Source organism: Paramormyrops kingsleyae, chromosome 13 (genome assembly GCF_048594095.1).
Source record: "Paramormyrops kingsleyae isolate MSU_618 chromosome 13, PKINGS_0.4, whole genome shotgun sequence".
In the NCBI taxonomy this organism is placed as follows: Eukaryota; Metazoa; Chordata; class Actinopteri; order Osteoglossiformes; family Mormyridae; genus Paramormyrops; species Paramormyrops kingsleyae.
The window spans coordinates 17,353,856-17,376,854 of NC_132809.1; the positions used below are offsets into that span (position 1 = coordinate 17,353,856).

The 22,999-nt window shown below is 48.8% G+C and overlaps 1 protein-coding gene across 2 annotated transcripts in view; it reads right to left on the bottom strand.

Annotated features, from left to right (window-relative positions):
• Positions 1-620: 620 nt before the first annotated feature.
• Positions 621-22,999, bottom strand: part of LOC111846770 (protogenin A-like) — a 38,494-nt gene continuing 16,115 nt past the window's right edge. For both annotated transcript variants that reach the window (XM_072698306.1, XM_072698305.1), the window contains exons 3-19: positions 21,051-21,195; positions 20,750-20,883; positions 20,375-20,671; positions 20,038-20,197; positions 19,643-19,890; positions 17,681-17,845; positions 16,016-16,321; positions 14,734-14,922; positions 9,376-9,471; positions 7,772-7,958; positions 7,292-7,419; positions 6,504-6,674; positions 5,962-6,144; positions 5,407-5,530; positions 4,793-4,925; positions 4,556-4,669; positions 621-4,443 (exon numbers count right to left, since the gene is read on the bottom strand). In XM_072698306.1, the coding sequence (XP_072554407.1) occupies positions 4,078-4,443; positions 4,556-4,669; positions 4,793-4,925; positions 5,407-5,530; positions 5,962-6,144; positions 6,504-6,674; positions 7,292-7,419; positions 7,772-7,958; positions 9,376-9,471; positions 14,734-14,922; positions 16,016-16,321; positions 17,681-17,845; positions 19,643-19,890; positions 20,038-20,197; positions 20,375-20,671; positions 20,750-20,883; positions 21,051-21,195 (3,146 nt within the window). In that variant the 3' untranslated portion in view covers positions 621-4,077. The remainder of the gene's footprint in view (positions 4,444-4,555; positions 4,670-4,792; positions 4,926-5,406; positions 5,531-5,961; positions 6,145-6,503; positions 6,675-7,291; positions 7,420-7,771; positions 7,959-9,375; positions 9,472-14,733; positions 14,923-16,015; positions 16,322-17,680; positions 17,846-19,642; positions 19,891-20,037; positions 20,198-20,374; positions 20,672-20,749; positions 20,884-21,050; positions 21,196-22,999) is intronic.

Consider the following 22,999-nt stretch of genomic DNA (forward strand, 5'->3'; position numbering starts at 1 on the left):
AAGAGCACATACTTTAATATGACCTTCCACACATTCGCGGTACCTCTTCAGAAAATGCGGTTTGTCCAGTCTAGTGCTACTTTGCTTAGTAATTTACGTAAGTATATATACATTTCATTATTTATATTGAAATGAGTAGACAGGGAATCTTTATATAATGCCCCATACGGAGAGAAGATAGTGTTTACTGTAAAGCATGTTTTAACCCTACAAATATATGCCAGATCGTACACTGGATGTGCCCTAGAGTGTCACTGTCGCTAATTTGATTTTAGCAGCCTAGATCTAAGGAAACGTTCAGCGTTAAGTGAGGCTGGTAACAGATGTGGAGGCTGGGCAACGCGAATCACGAGATGCTGACAAAGTGGTTCACGAAAAGGCTCTGACTCCTGTTACAGAAAATTCATTGCAAATAAGGATGAGAAGGGGGGGGGGTGATTTAATATATGGATGGCATAGATTTTGTATTGATCACCTCTCAGAAGCAAATCGATATTATTGATCTGCATTATGGATGCATACTTGTTATCTAGGGTTAATTTTCATATTGACTTTTTGCAAAGCCCACCCCATGCAAGGGGGTGTATTTAAACAATCATGCAGGACGAAAATCACTGCACCGTTTTTAATGAAAAGCTTTATTTAAATTGTGCATTTAACCATACCAATCAGTTAATATCTTTTTGGCTTTAATTAGAGCAAGACTTAAAGCAAAATATACCATAATTAATTGTAAGGAAAGACAACGCTTGCTTGAACACTTGACCAAAATTAAAGAAACTAATAAACAAAAGCATAAAATAATCGCATAAGCAGAGTTACATTCAGAAGTAGAGACTGGTGGCTGTTTTTCTGTGGCAGCGTAGAACAGCGTTTCCTAACCCAGTCCACGGGGAACCTCGGAGAGTCCATGTTTTTGTTTCCTCTCAGCTCCCTGCGCAAATGTACCAGGTATTCGGTGTTCCTGATTGGCTGGGAGCTGGGAGGGAGCAAAACCGTGGACTGTCCGGTGTTTCCCAAGGACTGGGTTGGGAAACACTGGTATAGAAGATGGTGAGGACTCAAACTGCCCCATACACACAGACACCTCTCTGCCATTTGGAAATGGCGGGTACCGACTCGCTGTGGGCGTGGCTGAGTTCGTGGCTCCACCCCACACCAATAGCCACTCACATTATCCAAATCCCTTCCAATTCACAAATTTGAAAAGCAAATGACACAAAAAAAAACATAAAATTCCTTTTAAAATAATAAAAACCTGAATAGGTATAGCCATCTGCTTTGTCTCGAACTTAAAGGCTGTTTGCTCATTTTCGTATGCAGGGTCCTGCAGAGCAGAGCTCACTGACAGGCAGTGAGCACTACTACTGACGTATATCCTTAATTTTTCTAAAATTAGACCTAAGCTCTGAAGTGCACATATTTTAAAATCTTGAGATGTCGGTGTATGCATTCAGGGTACCTGCATACCAGTCCATGGGCGTAAATTATGGGGGGGATGGGGGGGGTTGTAGCCCCCCCAATAAATAAAAACCAGCTAATACAACCCACCAATAATCATGTTTCCCCTGTAATGGATGGAGACCTCAACCCCCCCAATGTTCCAGCCAAAGTTACGCCCTTGTACCAGTCATACACTTGTAAATACAGTCAAAACAGTAAAATCCACAATGAAACTCGGACAAACAGCAGCTTAACACAGCATTAGAGCCTCAGATTACTGGGCACTTTTCACTTTCTCCAGTTTGACATGAGTACAATAGTGACACCGGGGTGAGCTGTATCAATGGGTCACCAAGAAAAACAAGCGAACGTTTCGTTTACAGTTTGTTGCGTCATGGTCAATACGTATATCTTTTGGTTTATCAGGGAATTTTAAGCATCACAAACCGACAAAACATCTGATAAAGATATATGCCTACAAACTAACATGTGACAGTGACAAAAATCTTTGGTTTACATTGTTTGCTTCTCAAAAGAAATAAACTGATTGTTTTGCTCTCCGTGCAAAGGTGAAACCTTCAGAAAGTGGGGAAAACACAGAATGAGGAAAAGATGTACAGAATATAGAGATAATGTTCAATATAAATCTGGACTAAAGCATAAAAACCACCAATATTCTAATGACCCAATTCTTGAAAGCATTTGGTTATTTGGGTTTAGCTGCATGATAGATTCCTACCGGCGTGCTGGGTCATGTGACAGGACGCACACTGTGCAGCGCAGGGCACGCTTCTGCTCTCGGTGTGGCACTGCGGCTGAGCCGAGGGCAGCTGCATTTCACTCTTTGGTTTGGCGAGTGGAGCTTTCGGTGCAAGTCTCCCCAGACCAACATAAAACCCAAAACAAGCCAAACCAAAGATGGGAAGCAAACATTCTTTGGAGGATAGCATTCTGTCTCTGCAGCACGCTAGCTGTCTCTACAAACGGAAATGTAACACTACCATGAGAATTAAGTACTCTACGTTAAAGAATCAGACATTTCAAGACATAAATTCCTACACATTGCGCACACAGTAGTACAAAGGAGACAAAATATAGATATTTGTCTTTGCAGGTAAGAGGACTTTTGATAGTTGTATTAACTGTTTGTATAATTCAACTAATGAAACCTGACATACACACTTTTAGTTTTCGACAAACATTCTGTACATTTCTCCTATTAACACATCGGAAAGGTCACCTTCAGAGCAATCACACTTTGGTTTCAAAATCTTCCCCTCTCCTCCCGTTCACCTGCATTGTGGATTCTGCGATACCCGAAGGAGCCTTTTCCAAATAAGGCCATTTTTAAAGCTTTCAAGGTTTGCTGTGCCGAACATGTCGGAACAACCTTTTTTTGGTTACTTCTTAAGGTATTTAAGGGGTGAAGAAAAATAACCAAAAAAGACAAAAAAAATGGCTATTAATCAACTCAAAAAGGTGTGTTCTGCACAGGAGAGCGTGGAACCCACAGGTTCTAACTTCATTATAGGCACAAGGCCAACAAACAAAAGCAACACACCGTTTTAGAGATTTGTTATTACAGGCTGATAGCATCCACCTCCTAGGACATGGTTCTGTACACAAAAAATACCCTGTACATTAGCTATGTAACACTGCAACAAACACAAGCAGTAAATTGTAGTACATACCTACGTTTAAAGTCCCACAACATCCTTGCTCCCTGAGGTTTGGAAAATAACACTGAAGTAGAGGTAGCATAACCATATTAGAACATATGCAGCCACATCATGTGGACAGAATCCTTTTGCTCAGGCTGGATTCCTCATAAGGTTCCTGTTGGTGCATTTAAATACCTAGATATGATAACATTGCTCTAACAAGGCAAGGCGTACCACCGGAATGTGTCCCTGTAGACTCGGCTTGCCGCTGGGCCTTGATTTGCAGTCATATTTACAGCCTCGGAACTCACGGTGCTCACGATGGATTGCCGATGTTTGTTGACGGACATGCGGCTCCAACAGAACGTGAGCATGCTTCACATCCAACACTGTTGCGAGTGCCTAACATCGCTTTCAGCCAAGCTCATACTAAAGGCTCACACGAAGAACGGACAAAAACACCTTCATATTCACCAACCAAAGAGCTTAGTTAGGAGCAAGACATTTTAAAACACCTGAGGTAGCCATTATTACATACCAGTAAAAACAAAAATGACAATTTCTTGCTTCAGAACAAAAAGTCAAAAAAAGATTTTAAAAAATACAAAATAAAATCACATAATTCAGGAGTTTTTAAATATAATAAAAGTAGTGTTTACCATACAGAAAACTGAGGTAGAAGGTGAGCAAACAGGACTAAGGCAGTCAGTCCCCTGCAGTCCAGTGATACACTCTCTGTAGGAAGTTCTCACATCTTTGGTAACATTCATGGTGGGTGAGATTAAGACATACAAACATTTAAAACGACAGACACGAAGACTAAATGACTTCATCTCAGAGAACGATCCTCTGACAGACTGGGCCCCCCAATGATGCTGAATATTTTTCCATTTCTTGGGGTTCCTGCTCATTGTCCATTAGAACAGTTGTTGGGGGGTTGGAGTGCATGACGTGTGGGGGGTCACTTTCCACATCACAGAGGATGTACTTGGTCGGTAGCATGCAGACTCTGCTGCGAGGGCTGAGCGGCCATCTTGGTGAGGTTCTCCATCTCCACCACTAGGTGGGGCTGCTCTCCCTCACTGCAGGCTCCGGCCGCTTTCACACCGAGCGGCAGTGGCTGTGCGTCGGCCATGTTGGCCAAGTCAGCCTCATCGTGCGAGTAGTGCCCTGAGTCACCTGTGCCCTCGCTGCCTTGGGACCCCTCCGTCTCTCCCAGTCGCCCAAACCCAGGTCCGGTGGGGGTGTTCCTGCCCGGGTATGAGGAAGACCCCTGCTCATACCTCAGGAATGTGGTAGCCAGCTGATAGGAGCACCTGCTGTAGCCTCTCTTCTGGGTCTTAGAAGGGGGAGGTGACACCGAAAATCAGAATGAGAAGAGACCTGTCAACAGCAGAGCGTGCCCCCCACCCGGGCCTGGGCCCACCCCCACCCCCAGAACACTTCCTTACCGGCTCCTTCCTGTGCTTCTGCTTCCCATCATTACTGAAAGACCACCACATGTTTCTCCTGGGCCTGCTGGGCTTCACGGGACCGGAGCTGTTTACCATCATGTCCGTCCCCCCCTGAAGCACATAGTGTCATTCTGTCAGCACCCTTTTTGCGCAAAACCCACGCGATAAGCTAACGAATGCGGAGAGTGCCGCTGTCCGGGGGCCTCCAGCGCATCCCCCAGCGACGCCACTTACTTTAGCATCAACGAAGTTGTGAGCCGTCGCCGGCACCAGGGCCTCCGCACCGTCTGTCTGCTCTTCTGCCCTCGGGGGGGGTGCATTCTGGAGGGAGCTCCCTTGCCTGGCCATCTTGGGGGCAAAGAATTTCCTGGAGGGGAGCAATGAAAGAAAAAAAAAAACTCATAAGCAATAAAAACTGTATATGTGCTTTGCTACAAAGTATGTACTTTACACCGTCAGAAAAAAGCATTCGCTTCGGGTACGGTTTTGTTCAAGGTACAAATATTATACCCCGAATAGTACAGAAATGTTCCTCAAAAACAGGTACATTTACCTACAGATAAGGGTACAACTGGCAGAACCTTGAGGGTACAGCCCCAGTGACAAGTAATTGTACCCTCAAAGGTATCAATTGATACTTATGTTTCTGACAGTATAGAAGGTTGAAGATTGGCTGGCGGGTACTTAGAGTAGGATTTTCTAAGCCAGTACTCAAGGGCAGCATCGACTTGGTTACACATTCACATGTTACGTGGCAGGCCTTCCTATCTACTCCACATCTCCAGCCCACATCTCCCGCCCTCAGCGCTGCAGCCATAAGCTGCTGGCTCAGCCACGTGCCACCATACCGGGATTTGCTCTTGTATAAGAGGATGAGAGCACAGATGAGGATGCAGCCCAACGCGATGGACACTCCCACCACAATGCCCATCATGGACTTCTGGTCCATGTAGAAGAAGCCATCAGAAAAGGCTGCAAGACAGAGGTCTCCTGTTACACACACTGAGTGGTAACCAGTGTCATACTCTGGACGCAAGAATGGTCTCCACTTCTCCAAACATAATCTGAGAGCTTTTACTCCTAGATTCACATTTTAATCATCATATTACAATGAACACCAAATATATTAAATGAACACCAACTGCACAAGTTTGCATTCTAGGTTAATAATATGCTAATATATGTGATGCATGGAACTGCCATGATATTCAAATCCAATGAGGGTTTAAGTAGCACATGCCACATAAGCGCGGCCAGAGAGAGACCAGCGCGGCCAGAGAGAGACCAGCGCGGCCAGAGAGAGACCAGCGCGGCCAGAGAGAGACCAGCGCGGCCAGAGAGACCAGCGCGGCCAGAGAGACCAGCACGGCCGGAGACCAGCAGGCAGGACATGGCTTGCTGACCTTTAGCTAGAGCTGCGCTGTCGTAGCGGCCCGAGTTCTGCCCCGCCTGCGAGCCCATCGGAAGCACAGCCAACTCCACCTCGCTGGAGAAGGGTCCGTCTCCCACCTGGTTTGAGGCAGAGATCCGCACCAGGTAGACACTGCCGGGCAGCAGGTTCTCCAGCAGGGCCATGGTGTTGGTCCCTGCAGACAGGAGACGGGGTCAGTGACGGCGAACAGCCCCCATCCATACCTGGTACAACTTTTCTGTAGCAGCTGTTTCAGGGCAGGACTCTCCTCGAGACCAGTGACAATACAGTATTTACAGGGCAAACCTCACCGCCACACGCTTGAAAAACACCAAAAACAGGTAGCTAAGAGTTAGCAGGGGTTAGCGAAAAAAGCATTACAATCACAACTTAGAGTCTGACGGGATTGAGGAGACTCAACATAATAAGGGATAACAGATCTCGGTCAGAGCCTCCATTTTCTGCCTCTAAACAGAAATAGCCTATGGATTGCCAGTGAGCCACTGGTCACAGCCCGTCCGCTTCTGCTCTCACCTTCCCTCTGCAACACCTGCCACTCTCCGGCCACCCAGGCCTGGCGCGAGGCGTACAGGATGGTGTAGCGAGTCACCGCAAGGTTGGGCTCCTCCGGCTGCTTCCAGGAGACCAGAGCCGTGTCACTCTCAATCAGGGTGACCTTCACGCTGGACGGCGGCAGAGTGGGCGCTGGGTAGAGACATGGGAGAGGCTCGCTGTCAGGGGGGGCTCGGATGGGACACCCAGCAGCTAGTGCCTTGGATAATCCAGTGCATAGACTATGGCAGGGTTCTTCAACTCTGGACCTCGATTCCAAATCCAGGCCGTGTTTTCAGTTCTCCCAGGTAGTTGTTTAATAATTACTGATTCTGATTGGTCAGAGGCTTCACACCTGACTGACAGGTAAAGGAAGGCTGGAAAACCAGCAGTGCTCGGACCTCGAGGACCGTGAGTTGAATAACCCTGGACTATGGTCTTCAGTCAAGTTCCAAGTGCCCACAGTAAATCAGCTGGGTTTGGTCTTTCCTAAAAGGGTGCAGCCCTGGTGCAGTTTTGTTCTCCAAGGGCCAAATGGCACTGAAGTCTCCCCCAATGGTATAAAATGTTCCCCAGAATTCATTTCTGTACCTTAAAAGGTGCATTAATTTACAGCTGGGGTACAATTGGCACAGCCCTATGACATGCAATTGTACCCTCAAAGGTATAAATTGGTACTTCCTCCCCCCCTGACAGTGTAATCCCAATCCGCACAGCTGATCCTATGTTAGCACTTTTTTGGCTGGAGACTCCGGGCTGGTGCTGCTGACCTTCGGGAAGCGTACTCTGGAACGCCACGGCACTCCAAGGGCTGGCCAGCTGCTCTACGTGGAGTCGCACAGCAAACTCATACTTTGTGTTGGACTCTAACCCACGGATGAGCAGGCCCCGCTCTGTACTGTTTGGGGGCGGGGGGGGGAGGGTAAAGCATTAGTGATGCGCAGTAACCTCACGCTCATGCATTTTGCAGCGAGATTGCTGCATTTAACACTGCAGCACAGCCTGCAGAGCATGCACATACATACACACGCACACACAAAGACCGCCAATGCACTCTTGGTAGTAAAGCTTCAAGCTGCAGGTTCCAATTCCTGTTTCTCTACCATTATTACATCACTCAACTTCCTGTATAGATCCGTAGATTAGCTAGACAGAAAACAACTAGAGCAATGCTGTTTGACCTGGCCGTAAGCAGCGATTCTGCCGGGCTCTGCGTGGGTCTATGATGGTGACAGGGGCGTCACACTCACGTCTGCAGGTAGAGCACCAGCGAGGCGTTCTGCAAGCCGACGGGGTGACAGCGAACCGTGTAGCTTACGGCCTGTCCCACGGTGAAGGCGGGGGGGTCCCACCGCAGATATACCGCTGTCGAGCTGTTGGCCGTGGCATGCAGGCGATGGGGGGGCGGAGGGGGCGGTACCATGCGATCGCGGACCGCTAATAAAACAAAGAGTATCACTTAAATCAATAATGAAGACCAACACCTGGAAAACAATGTCAATAAAGGTGCAGCATAAATTAGAATTAATTTGGGTGTCTGTCCTTATAAGCAGAGGTGAAAAGTTCAGATCCAGAAAAGCACAAATCCAGGCCAAGGTTCTGTTTCAACGAACTGGCTGATCATAAGCAGTTGTATTAGGATGAACTCGCGGACGATTACGTCTCTCACGTAGTATGTAAATAGCTTAGATGAATTGACTACTTAAAATTCAGATACATCGTCCATGATTCACCCATAATATTATTGTGCCAAGGTTGAACTGCATAAATGTGTTTTTTACTGATCATTTGTATAACTTATTTTTCATGAGTAACTTGTTTCTTATAAAAGGGGCCTGGATGCTCCGATAGTCATAAAAATTACTGTCCTGGGAAACTTATTCTGTTTAAAGACACTTATCCTGTTGTTTCTAACTTATGGGATGCTTAAGCTGTTAAAAAGAAGCTCACCTTGTGATTCTCTAAGGGCTTCTTCCTGAGGGAGAGAATAAGTGGTTCCATATGTTGCACTGGCAAGATGCTTATCTCGTCCTTAAGGAAAGGGGAGGATCGGTATGCGGGACACTTATCTTGTCTTCAGGAAACAGAGGATCTTATCTTGTTTAGCAGGGTCGGGAAGGCATTAAGCAAGCAGTATTACCCGGGCGGAAGTGGGAATCGGAGAACGCATTGCGTGGGGGAGGGGGTGAGCCTGGCCAGCTTGTCCCCTGCCCGCACGCAGCACCCAATTTAGTATAAGAAGGGGCGAAAACTCAGTACTGACCGGAGCTCAGCCGTGGGATAGAGCGCGCATCGCCCGGCACTTTCTCGGAACTCACGTGTTGGCCTCCTGCCAGGACTGAAAGGGCTCCCCGGTCCGTGTGTGAAGGTGGGTGATGATAGCACGTCCGAGTGTAAATAGCTTTGCAACTGCTTATGCCTTTCATTGATCCTTGCGAGTAAATATCACCGCTTGTGATAATACTTCGTAACTTCTTTTGTGTTTCCTTGCTTCTTTTATGTTTTATTGCTTATTTTCTACATATATATTGGTATCTTTGCCTCTACTATTATTAGGTATAATATATATATATTATTTGATACCCATTGTAGTACGAGGTTTTCGATATGGTAGCTTGGTATTGATGTAAATGCGAGATTATTTTGTATTACTTATTAAAGTGTTTTTGAGTGAACCTAAGTGTGCCTGTTTGTTCCTTCGAGAGCCCGATATCCCTCTCACATCCATTTTAATACAGGAGTCACAGTCAGAGAACTCAACTTTTGTACCTGAACTTTCCACATCTGCTAATAAGTTAATTTGATTAAACAGGCATCATTAGCAAAATCAGGCTGGATATGAGGGTGGGCTTACAGACGCATCCGGGTGTGCTGGCTGTCTGGTCCGCCTGGTAGCCGTCTCCTGCGATACTGTAGGCCAGCAGCTTAATGTGGTACTTCCTCCTTGGGTCTGTAAGGACAAAACAATCAAAAAGTATATTTCTATGTATTCAATTTTGCAGGAAAAGTCAACTTTGGAAAATTCATTTTTGAATTACATTTTTTCCCTTGTTATTATGCAGAATCGATCAGATTAGCTTATCTAGGACGATTGCGTTAGCAGGCATTTCATGAAATGCTTATTTAAACAGCTCCGTATTTCCCCATACAATTGCAGAAAAGTGTCTGTCTTGGCACTTAATCACACCGTTTATTTAAACCCAAGTCCCTTGTGAGCGCAAATTTGGCTCAACACTTCCACCTAGTGTTTAAAAGCATAACAGATTTCCCATTGCCTTTACTGTGCTTAGTGGGGTACAGCAGAGGTTAGGTGAGGGTGGTCAGTGGGTGGTGTGACAGATGTGAAGCTGCCCCCCCAACACAGAGAGCCTCTCCATCCATCATACTGTCATTCTGCTTTTTGGTAGCATAAAAAGTGGGGTGCTCGGCTGTGCAGAGGACAGTCAACCGGGGGGGGGGGGGGGGGTTTGGAAGTGGACAAAGGCCTCCCTGAAAGAAAGAGAGGGGGGGCGGTGGGTCAAACTGACTAGAGGCACTGACCTGAGAGCCACAAGCAACCAGAGGAGAGGGAACAAAGACCACCTGCTCCGTCTTTGAGAAGCGGGGTTAGAACCCAAACCCACCAGGCGCAGCACACTCACACCCAGGACTCTGCTACGTTCAGTGTGAAGCAACCTGAACGATACTGCAAGTGTGCTCAGTACAGAAAGGTGCCTCTGAGCTTTTATTAATGCCTATAATGCAGCCCACAAGCATTACAGAGAAACACGGCATCAGTGTTCAGCAGGAAGCTTGAGGAATCCGTTCCACAGAAAAAACACTGAACAATTTCAGCTGTAGGTGGAATGAAGAGCGACTTCTGTGAATGGACCGGAGGCACAGAACATCAGTATGATACTGAAAAGAAACCCTCAGTTGACACGACAAACATTTTCCAGTCACCTCTCTCTAACGATCTACTGAATGCATATTTACAAAGAGAAATTCAATGGAATGGATTCATGGAACGAACATACGTGTCTTGGATTACCTGTCAGGTGAACAAGGTCAATCTTATAGGCGACACAGACACCTGCCAACTCACCAGCCATGTAGAAGAAGCCATCAGAAAAGATACCCACCAGGCCATCGCATGGCTGGGGTGCTACATTGGCTCACGCTCATCATGTGCGCCTCCTCGCTAATGCAAACAGCCTGCTCTTACAGACACTGAGCCCTGAGTGCAGACAGACAGGTTGGAGAGGTGCGGTTACACTGCAGCTTAGCGTTCCAATGGCTAAGATGCATGATGAGGGATTTTTAATGTGGTGTGACAGGCTGGTGGTTCCAGCAGCTCAGAAAGAGCCCTCAAGGCATTTTCACACACTACGCCAGCTATAGTTTACAGAGAACGGGTGTATTGAACAAAATGCATCAGTTAGCAGCAGTCATGTGGGTGAAAAAACCCTTTTAATGCGAGCGATCAGAGGCGAATGGCCAGACAGGAGGGTCACAAACGTAAGAACAACAACTCAGGACCACAGCGATTTTCAGAGAGGCATCTCTAAATGCCCTCGTCTAGCCTGGAAGCCAGTGCCGGCTAATAAAGTCTAAAACGTGAGAAAAGGGTCACCAGTATAAAGGAGGATGAGAAGGGAGCAGGGGTGATTTTTAAGGAGGGGCTGGGGCTGGGGCTGGGGAGGGCAGGATAAGGGAGTTTCTGTTGCTGGGAGCTCAGACACGAGCAGCTTTAGTGGAGCCAGATGGATGACATGAGGCCGGACTGAGAAAGGAGCAGAGGTCAGGGACAGACACGGGATAAGGACAGCGGAACCGAGCCCACAGCCCCTACCCCCCCCCCCCCACACCCTACAACCCCTACCCCCCCACCCACACCCTACAGCCCCTACCCCCCCACCCACACCCTACAGCCCCTACCCCCCCACCCACACCCTACTGAATACCACCCACCCACCCCCTACAGCCCCTACCCCCCCACCCACACCCTACTGAACCCCACCCCCCTCTACCTCCCACCCACACCCTACTGAACCCCATCCCCCTCTACCTCCCACCCCTACCCGCACCCTCAGGTTAGCTATGAAAAACAACACGTGCACAGAGCACACTGTTCCCTCAGGTTAAAAGATCAGATGGACTGATAACTGATCTGTAAATCTTAAAAATGCCTTCAGAACCTTTCACACAGCAGAACGGCTGCTGCTATCCATCTGCGGCCGTGATGTTTTTCACTCTGAATCATTCTGATCAGTCTTGTGCTGAAGGTGAAGCTTCCGGTTGCCAGGCTAATTACGGCATTTCAGTTTTCAGTCTGTCCAGATTTGGCTGGCTGCCGCACCCCCCCCCCCCCGGTCAAAGTGTTCATCTGAATGGCACTGAAGACGGTCCCACAGCCTCCGCTGCAGACCAGGCCAAAGCACAATAGCCTAGGGTAATTAAGCAGGAAGGGGAGTTAGAGTGGGGGGGGGGTTGACATCTGGGACGTGACATTTGACATGGAATCCATGCAGGCTGTGTGCTGCACCCAGGCTACTCCTGGCCTTGGGGGAGGAGAACTGCAGCAGAAAGATACTCAACAACAGGAGACACAAGTGATTGAGCCACATCACAGTCACTCTGCCTCTGCTCGTCTCCACGAGAGGCACCGGACTCCAGTCCTACAGCTTTCAGGAACACCACCTCTCACGTGATCTTAAAACAGGGAACTCTCATGGGGAACAAGGGAAAGACATCAAACTTCAATGAAATTCCTTGTAAATTCCGTGTGATGTCACATCAAAACGGCAATAAAATGTGATGCATTTCTAATGTAAATATATGAATTCTGAGGATCTGCTTATATTCAATCCAAATGGTTACATGGATAGATATGCAAATGGACTCACTGACACTAAGCTTATTCATGCACTGAGGCATTTTGTTTGCCAAAATAATGCTAGAATTGTCCATATATTTATCAGGGGTGCAACAGTACCGTTCAGTACGCACACGTGAATGTCAATATGCACACGTGAACCGTGGTATTACGATACGCCTCATTTCCATATACGTACTGAGCAATACGATGTTGCGTGAACAGTGATCTGTCTGCACTTCCTGTGTGCCGGTTGCCTGTGGCTGCTTTTTAACGCCGATACACTTCGTATGTTTTCTAGTCAAATAGAAACAAAACACCTGCAGGTTATCAAAGTTAAGAAGCACTTTCAACATTTTTCTCTCCTTGATTTCATACAGCGGAGCGATAACCTATGCCTAGTTAGTCATGCCCCCATTATGCTGAATAGAGAGATGTTATATGGAACAAATAGAGCTAATATTTTTATTTTCTTCTTGAATATAAAGATGCCGAAACCATACCTTTACCACGGCCCAACAACCGTGATACATACCGAACCGTAGGAAAACTGTATGGTTACACCCCTAAAAATATATAGAATTTCTATATACACACATTAATATATTACACACACACACTGTTAAAACCCATGGAAAAAAAATTTAAAAACCAGATGAATGAAGTGAAACGGTTTGGTTTTGGCCATGAATCAGGGTGCCCTGCTTGTGTCCGAGGGGACAGCTGGTTGTGGTCATTTATGTGGCACTTATGTAGGAGCACATAGACAGGCTGTGTATGAAAGTGAGGACACACTAGCGATTCTCCCTCCCTGGCTCAGGTACGGCCAGCAGAACCCGGATGCCTCTCCCTCCCTGGCCCAGGTACGGTGAGCAGCCCCGCTGTGATGTCTGTGGGCACCAGGGCTAAAGGCTGGTCAGTCTGAAGGATAAATGTCCCTGCGCACTGCCCGAAAGGGACTCCCAAGGGTCCCGACCACACATCCACATTCTCCTCTCCCCACAATTCACGAAAGGGCACAACATTAGAAAAGTCAAGGACAAATTTGTGCGGAGCAGCGTATCACTGTTTTTCTTCTTTTTTTTGCCAAGGGGTAACCCCTAGGGTCCCGTACGAATGCCTTTGATGCAGGAGGATCTGGAACGGGCCGAATTGCCCATGGTTGTAAAACAAGCCGTAAGGCTCGACTGTCCTGTCTTCCGAAAGAGGGGCCCCATAACTCACTGTCTCTGTCCGTCGCTTTCCTTTATGAAACACGAGCTTGTGCTCTATCGCGCCCATGGGGCTTGGGGCCCGGTTGGGGCCCGGACAAAAACAAGGCCTCGCATCGCATTCCCTCAACCACCAACTCAACACCAACAATTCCTCAGCACCAACAATCACACAAGTCAGCCACGTTTCTTTTAAAATTTTGCCAGCAGCAGAAGTCTGGCATCTCTACCCCCCCTATTAAGAATGTTTGTAGCTGGGGCCAAAACAACAACAATATTGGGAAACCTCAAAATAAAATCCTACAAAAGAGCAAGAATATACCTCACAATGTCAGACACAATAAAACATGTTGACTAGCATCCATGATTGCCCCCCCCCAAAAAAAATGGGAAGAAGATCAATGTCACCCAACCCACATACATATCGACTGCTCAACATCTGACTGGCTTTTGGAGGGCAGGATCTGGGGCTGCATGACCATCTTCCGCTCCCATAGCCACCGAAAATGCATCAGACCACAATGGTCACATGGGACCCCCCGGCCCGCCCCCCGTTCATTTCACCCAAGGCCTCATTCTCAGGCAACTGGGGCACGATTCTAATGGTGGTTCAAAGGTCGCAATCTCTGAGCACCAGGGTGGGGCAGGGAACCCCTGTATACTGAGACTGAGGTCCCAGGAATGGTCAATACCCGAACGACACACTCAATCACGCCATGGCCTCTCTCTCAATGGGTGCCCTTTGTCAGGGACTGCCTTGTCCTGTGTGAACGTGGGTGAGCTCTTTGTCTGTGAAACACAAACGATTGCAGGGTGACGAGTTTGTTCCTAAACCCAATAGTGATGTAGGCCATCAGCCGTCGCTGTGCAGAGATTAACATTTCAAACAGAATCTTTCCTTCTTCACGCAAATCTCTTTAATGCCTGCCACATAAACTCGATTCATCACCAAAGCTTAATGTGAGCAAACGGACATGTGACTATCACCCGGGTACTTAGACATCTTGGAAAGTCTGCCTTCTGTAATCCATCTACCATTATAACTTATATGATTAACATTGTAACATACGTATACTGCTTTACAGAACCAACTTAGTGACTGTACGATGCCAGCGGCCATTCGGGGGTGACTGAGTCCGTGACTTACCCAGGCCCTCAATGGTGTACTGGGAGTCCTGGGCCCGCAGCTGGACGGGGGGGCCGGCGGTCTGGCCCTCCTGGCGGTATGAGAGCCAGAAGCCCAGCACACGGGCCGCGTCCCCGGCATGGGGCTGCCAGCGCAGCAGCATAGTGGTGCAGTTCAGCGGCTCCAGCTGCAGCAGGGGGGCCAGGGGCACTGGGGGGGCAGTGAGGCTCACGGTTAGACTGATATCATTACAAAGACACTAATCAAACGACGGGGACATTGTGGGGACTCAGGACCAACAGGGGGCCCTTATCAGACCTCAGAAGTCATCGTACAGTATGTCTATCGACTGTTAAAACACAAATCAAGGTTTCTTTGGTGGCTGATCAGTGCAACTATCTTACTAATATTCCTATAGCTTCTCCTGCTGGTCAGGGTGGCGGGGGGCCTGGAGCCAATGGGAGCAAGTACAGGGTGCAGAGCATTCAGCTGGGACACACACACACACACACACACACACACACACACACACACACACACACACACACACTTTCAAGCTGAGAATTATTCTACATTTTTCACATGACAATCTCGTGCTCCTGGGGAGAGTGACACATGTACCCCTAGTGCTCCCCCAGGGTGAAACAAAGCTCTGCTTTCTGCCAGGTCCTGATGGGATAAGCAGACTTTGGAGGTGAGGGAAGGGGGGGGGGGGGGGGGTCAAGGCGACCCAATAGGATTCCCCGCCTGGCTGGAAGACTCAGGGCCCACCCACGTGGCCTTCGGCACTCACCGGGCAGCTGAGTTTAGTCAGCCATACGGCCTTCCCCTCCCCCGCCGTTCAGGGCCCCCCCCCACCCGCCCAGCGGCCCTTCTCCATGACCCATTACAGAGGACGGCCTGATGTTACTGATAACACAAGGCAAATGCTGCAGGCTACCAAACGCAAAGCCTGGACAAGCGTTCAGATGATCAGGACCACCTCTTATAATAGGGTTAGACTTGCCCCTCCAAATTTTTACTTAAACCCTTAGACTATGAGGGGTGTCCAACCCCTCTGTTTAATCTTAATCATGTTTTTATAAATGTTTTTTTCCTTCGAAACCATTTTCCATCACAGACTAAATTGGCACATATCCGGCCCATGCACCATTTCTGAAAACACCACACACTAGAAAGAGTTTTTGGTTGGATCGGAATTTTCTGGTCGGTTATTCAGTGCGTGGGGCACCAGGATGGGGGGCACCAGGACGGGGCACATGAGCAGCAGATGCAGAATTTTCAGAGACATGACTGGTCATACCATTAGTGCTGGATGCTGGAGGGGTGCGGTGGGAGGTCCAGGCAGAAGGCTCCCCCCAGCCTACACTGGTGGCGGCAGCCACTCGGAGGAGGTAGAGGGTGTCGGGTTGAAGCCCCTCGAGGAGGCGCTGGGTCTGGTCACCTGGCAGCTCCAGCTGGGTGACGGTGCCGTCAGTGGCCGTGCGTAGGGACAACCGGTAGGCTGAGACACGACCGCGGCTGAGCTTGGCTGTGAGCGGCTGCCAGGACACCTGGATGTCTGTGGGACTGCGGCTGAGCAGGTTGAGCTCCGGAGCATGGAGAGGCACTGCAGGGGAAGAACGGGGCCACGGTGAGGGGAGCAGGACCGCGGGAGAGGCACGGGGCCATGGAGATGGGAGCGGGACCGCGGGAGAGGCACGGGGCCACGATAAGGGGAGCGGGACCGCGGGAGAGGCACGGGGCCACGATAAGGGGAGAGGAACCGCGGGAGAGGCACGGGGCCACGATAAGGGGAGAGGAACCGCGGTAGAGGCACGGGGCCACGATAAGGGGAGAGGAACCGCGGGAGAGGCACGGGGCCACGATAAGGGGAGCGGGACCGCGGGAGAGGCACGGGGCCACGGTGCGGGGAGCGGAACCGCGGGAGAGGCACGGGGCCACGATAAGGGGAGAGGAACCGCGGGAGAGGCACGGGGCCACGATAAGGGGAGCGGGACCGCGGGAGAGGCACGGGGCCACGGTGCGGGGAGCGGAACCGCGGGAGAGGCACAGGGCCACGATAAGGGGAGTGGAACCACGGGAGAGGCACGGGGCCACGATAAGGGGAGAGGAACCGCGGGAGAGGCACGGGGCCACGATAAGGGGAGTGGAACCGCGGGAGAGGCACGGGGCCACGATAAGGGGAGCTGTATGAATTCGATGAATCCTTATGTTTATTAATTCAGTTAGCAGAGCACGCCACATGCTACTGTTTTTGTTAAATCATGGAAGCGATAAACACTGAAGTGGCGGTGAAGAAAGGGACAGCTCAACAGCTGTAGCATCTTTTAAAAGAGATACTGTGGATAAATAAGGTAAAATGGTACCAGTTTTTACGTCAGTGGAAAACCAACACCTTGAAGTACCGTACTTTTGGTACAATGTCCTCAAAGCAGGGATGCTTGATATATCAATTAACATATCAGTATATGTCAATATTTGTTAAAAATCCAATAAAGTTTAGCAGATATTCAAAGCTAGAAGCACCAACACTAAATACACAAGTAATAAAATAATGGAGATGATTGCATTACAGTGAGTGAATGGTGCGTGCATGTGCCCTGTGATGGGTTGGCACCTAATCCTAGGTTGTTCCCTGCCTTGCATCTGTAGGCTCTGGGATAGACCCTGAATTGGACAAGCGGGTACAGATGACAGATGGATAGATGGAAAGTTGGATGCGTCGGATGATCAGCCATTTTCCCTAGTGGAGTACAAAGGATTTTACCAGCTCATTTCGCCACATTTAGTCGGCTGTTGCTATTGGTGACAAAAATGATCAGATATCAGTATCTGTCAAAATTTCCACATTGGTGCACCGCTACCTCATATGATTAAGCTGAATCAAGCTGTCAGTTCTGGAGCCTTAATCGGGTCCCTCCTGAGACGTACAGACACAGAAGCTGCAGGAGTCGCGCCTACTCACCGTCCTCCAGGGTGCGCTGGATCACATGGTCGGACATGCGGCTGGCTCCATTGGGCATGTAGGCCACGATGTAAAAGGTATAGTTGTGAGCCGCCTCCAGGTCATCGATGATGTAGCGAGTCGTGTCGTTGCCAATGACAACCTGGTATTCCTCATTGTTCATCCCTGGTTTGACCGAAGGGGTCGACGGTTCGACAGAGAAACAAAATCGCTATCTGTTAGCATTACAGCCATGATAGTACAGCCATTGTCCAGAACCGTTCGGGCAAACCTAGAGAAATGGATCGGCTCAGTTTCGATGGAACACAGAGCTCACAGGAAAACTGTTCTGTGACACCATAAAAATATTAAGTAGGCCTTTGTCTGCCTGTGAAAGAGCAAAGGTACAACTCCTGATAGAAGCTCTCCACACTCCCAGTCACAGCTCGGGTAGGCACGGCATATAATTCCACGGTTCTTAATCTGAAAGCGTCGCAATTTCACTCAAAAACAAACCTCACAGTCACAATTTTCAATTCACATGCATTTACTGCGTGAAAAGGGCCCCGAACTCCTGCGTCCAGCTGGCAAAATGCCCTGCATCCTGTTAATCTCCGATTAAAACACTAAGGCACAACAAAAGGGCCCAAGTCCTCTACGGCAGTTTGAGGGGCCCGTCAGCAGTCGTATGCTTTCTGAGCAATTTCCAAGGAGGGGCACCAAGAAAGAGAATGTCAACTTAATCAAACTCGCACCTCCCCCAACTTTGCCAGAACGCGAAAGCCAAGTCTCCAGAATGATGCTTTCCCACATGGCTGAATGTGTGATAGCACTTTAATTAGTACATACTGGAGGCGACACAAAAGACCTACTTCCAAGTTCACTGAATGGCGATTCCAATTTCTGACCTGGTACACAAGACCCTTGAGGGTAAACAGAAAAGGTCTTGTTCCTGGATTGAAAGGGCCGGTGGGCTCCAGAGGAGGCTCTAAGGAGAGACGGAAAAACCGGAGACGCGGCTCCCCCATCCACCGGGACGCCAGCGCCGCTAAAGCCTCCGCACGGCCCGCCAGCGCTGGAGTAGCGCACTCCAAGATGCACACTAATTAGCCTGTCCTTTCTTTAGCCTCTCATTAATTTCCATCCTTCTGCATTCATGACCCTCGGGCTCAGGATGTAACGTCGGGTCGGTGCTGTCAATCTCAAACGACCAGCTATTCAAGGAAATCACCCAGAGAGAGTCACTGCCATCTTAACCCAGAAGGATGGAAGTTATTCAGACAGCAAAGGGCAGGATGTCTCAGCTGCAGGTTCCCCCTTTGTTTCCGGGAGCCCCTTCATGGGGGAGGCAGACCCGCATGGCAGCAGGTGTCCCCTTGGTTGCTCACTCTTGCTTTTTCCCCCCCCTGACTCGCTGTGATGAAGCATCTTAACATCGAGCGTCCAGGAGGTTGAAGGGTTAGGCGTGTCACAGTGCTGCTTCGATAACTGCCGAATCAGCAGGGCTCACAGAACTCACAAAAGCAGCAACAGACTTTAAAAACATTCCTTGGAAATAAGGAATCTGAGCAAGATGTAGACCAGAGACTCAGCATCCCAAACTAGGCTTTTTAAAAGCCGTGAACTCCGACCCACGTAATCCAGATAAAATCAATATTAAGCATTTATATTACTACAAATACTGCATATGACAGAGAGGGGCGTCGGGGGGGCATGGATACCCTGGCAGATTCAAGGGGTCCGGAACTTTATAGGGGGTCCTGAGCACAAGAAAATTACACATTATATCTCCACTCTGCAAATTCGAGCATGAGGGACCCAGACTGGAAGGAGCGGCCCTATCAGAGGTTCAAGGCGTTATTCTATCAGAGGGCCCAGATTTTTTATCTACGCCCCTGAGGACAGAAATGATTTCACTGCCATCTTGACAGAATGTCAGGCTCTGGGCCAATCTCGCGTCCTCCACCCTGGTCTTTGGCTCACCTTCAGAATTCATGTAGTGCACAGAGTAGGCGATGACGCGGTCAGCGTTGTACAGCGGCCGGTCCCAGGCCAGCAGGATGGCTGAGCTGGACACAGTGTCGGCTCGCACGTCCCTCGGGGCGCTGGGCCGGTCCTCGGACAGGACCACGATGAGCCTGGCCGTGGCCAGTACCGAGCCCCGCTCGTTCTCCGCCAGGCACTGGTAAATGGCGTCGTCCTCCGGGGTGATCTGGTTGATGACCAGCTTGCTGTATTCCGAGACAAAGACCCCTTCAGCTCCATATTAAGACTCCTGACGATGGATTTCTTGTCGCTCGCATGGGACAGACTTATCAGGAGATGTATTTCTGGGTCAGCTTATTTGAAGAGAGACCCCAACAGGACCAGGCTCTCACCTGCTATACATCTTAATCCGGCCGTTGGAGTGGATCTCTGCCCCGTTCTTCAACCAGGTGATACTGGGCTGGGGCACCCCCTCCGCCTGGCAGCTGAAGCGGGCCGTGCCAGCCCGCGGCCGGGTCAGGCTCTCCGGCCACTGCACCAGAGAGGGGGGCGCTGAAAATCCGGGGTGGGGGCAAATTCAGTCAGTCTGATTAACAGCTAGCACTTCCCTTTACCCTTCACCTATAAGCTAACAAGTAATACGACCCACAATACAACCAACCAACCAAAACAAGCATGCATGCATACATACTGTACACAGATACATTTCAATGGGCTTACGGGTCTTACCGAGAACAGTGAGGTTTGCCATAGCAACGGTGTAGTTGCGGGTGCCCGGGGTAGTGGCTCTGCACACGTACACACCGGCGTGCCGGGGCCTCACGTCTGTGATGATGAGGTTCCCAGCACCCAGCACCCGAGTGCTGAACACATCCATGGGCTTGTGGTCTGCCCGGCTCCAGGAGACGATGGGGCGCGGCTGCCCGGTGGCCAGGCACTCGAGCACGGCGGTGGCGTGCAGGGAGAGCGTCAGGTTCTGGGGCCCGGCTATGATGTGGGGCCCCAGTACAAGCCTGGACAGCAGGACTGCGGGAAGATGCTACATTCATGTCATGGGATTCATCAGAGGACACGACGGAAACATTCAACCTGTTTCTTGCGCACCTGGCTTAACTGTGAGCATTGCCTCCGTACTCCAGCGGCGACCCGCAATGTTGGTGGCCACGCAGCGGTACTTCCCAGAATCCCCTGCTTCTACTCCATGAATCTGCAGAACTCCACTGGGCAATACCGTAATCCTAAAGACGACGAGATGAGGGCTTACTGACTATGGCGGTTGTAATTAAGAGCATATTTCCTGTAATTAAGAGCATATAAGGATATACATACTGATACACCTTAATAAAACAATGATTTTCTGGAAAAATGAGAAGCTTAATCATATGCATGGGCTTGGATGAGATACCTGTCTGTGAGTGGGGGCACGGGGGCTTCATTCAGCTCCCAGGTGATGGCGGCTGGCGGGTGGGCAGTGACCTTGCAGCTGAACCTGGCCACGGAGCCTTCCATGAGCATGGCAGGTGAGGGCTGCCTCACAAAGGTGGAGATACCTGGGCCATAAGCAGACAGTTCAGGTCAGCGGGCAGCTTCCGCTCAAACCCAAGGACACGCACCTCAGCACGATGGTTTTCAATGAGGGCTCCCTGCCTTTTGATTTCTGTGGACTGGTTTACGTCCTACCAAGATTTCATGCACCCATGAAACAGCCCGGGGGGGAGTTGTGGGTGGATTGACTGGCGCGTTCAAAAGTTTAACCATTTTCATTTTTCCAGATGACATGTGAACAGAGTGCACAAATAATACATTGTTTATTTCTGGAAATTAACCAACCTCTCCGCAAAACCCCACCCTAACGCGGCTCGGTGGAATACTGACCACAGGAAGCCCCTCCCTCAGAAGCAGCACATCTCAGATGTTACTCAAAGCCAAACATTACAAATACAGTCTACATTTCTGCAGAGGACTGGCATGAAAGCAGTTCTCCTGTTACAGACATAAGGACTCTCCATTCATCACCCACAAAACACACACACATATATAACAATAAAAACTTCATCTCTCTTCAGGGCTGTAAAAATTACCTGATACCTCAGATCAATTCACATTCAAAACCCAAGAAAGAAAGCAATCAGAAAATCAATGCCAGCCTTTGGAATTAAAACTCACACCCCCATCCTTCTCTACGGACAATTCAATGAGTGTTACCTAGCTGGAGTTGAGAGTGTTGATGAATTAATTGTGTTTTTCCAGGAGAAGTGCCTGAAAAAAATGAGCTAAAACAGAGAATGATGATGATCTGGTGAGTCGCTAAAATCCAAAGCACTTTCCGAAGCAGGTTTATCTCAAAAAGTGATTTTGGGGGAAAAAGCCATTTTGGATTTTTGGACCATCATTTTCTTTCAGCAGAAATCTATGACGATTAGGGGGAGGGGGGTAAATCCGGATCATTTACTATTATCCCCCCATCAATAGACACTTCTATATAAGGACCTTTGAGATCTTGAAAAGCACTATATAAATAAGATGCATTATTATTGTTATTAGAAAGACGTTTTGAATAATCGCCCTGATTAAATCCATTCAAATTACAACAAAAAAAGCGGCTGACATCTTCCATTCTTTGCATTTTGGAACAGACCTTTAAACCGAATTACTTTCCGGTGTCCAGAAATACGGATCTGAGGTACCGGGAACCGGAAACTGGACTGTCAGATATTGGTCGGCCAGCACGAAAAGCCAACATGACCACAGAAAAGGAATATGCTAGTATGTCTTTTATTTGTTTATTTTTTTTACCTGGCACAGGCTCTCACACGTGTACGGAAGCGGACATTAGAGGGAAGGGACTGTGACATATTACCATTTAAAGGGAGTTATTTACACATAGAATAATCACACCACTGTCTGATTATACTGGCATTTAATATTAGTATTTCTGAAGTGTTGACATCTGCACTCTAAAATTTTGAGTAGGGCTGGGCGATATATCGATATTATATCATGCATGTGCATTCACCAGGACTTCAGACGACAGACGAAGCATTTGGCCAGGCGCCAGCTTTTCGGTGATATACGAACATATAATTTACAGCCATAATAGTGGCTTAAATGGCCATATGGCTTAAATATTAATACTACGGTTTGGTATACTATGGTTTGGTATACCTCAGTGCAATATGCACTGAAGTCGTGGTGAAGAAGAGCAGTCATACTACTAAACTGCTTCACAAATTGTGGACGTAAATAAATGTCCGTATAGCACCGAAAAGCTGGCGTCCGGCCAAATGCTTCGTCTATCATCTGAACCCTTGGTGATTATCTCGCATGCGCGATGCAATATCGATATGATATCGC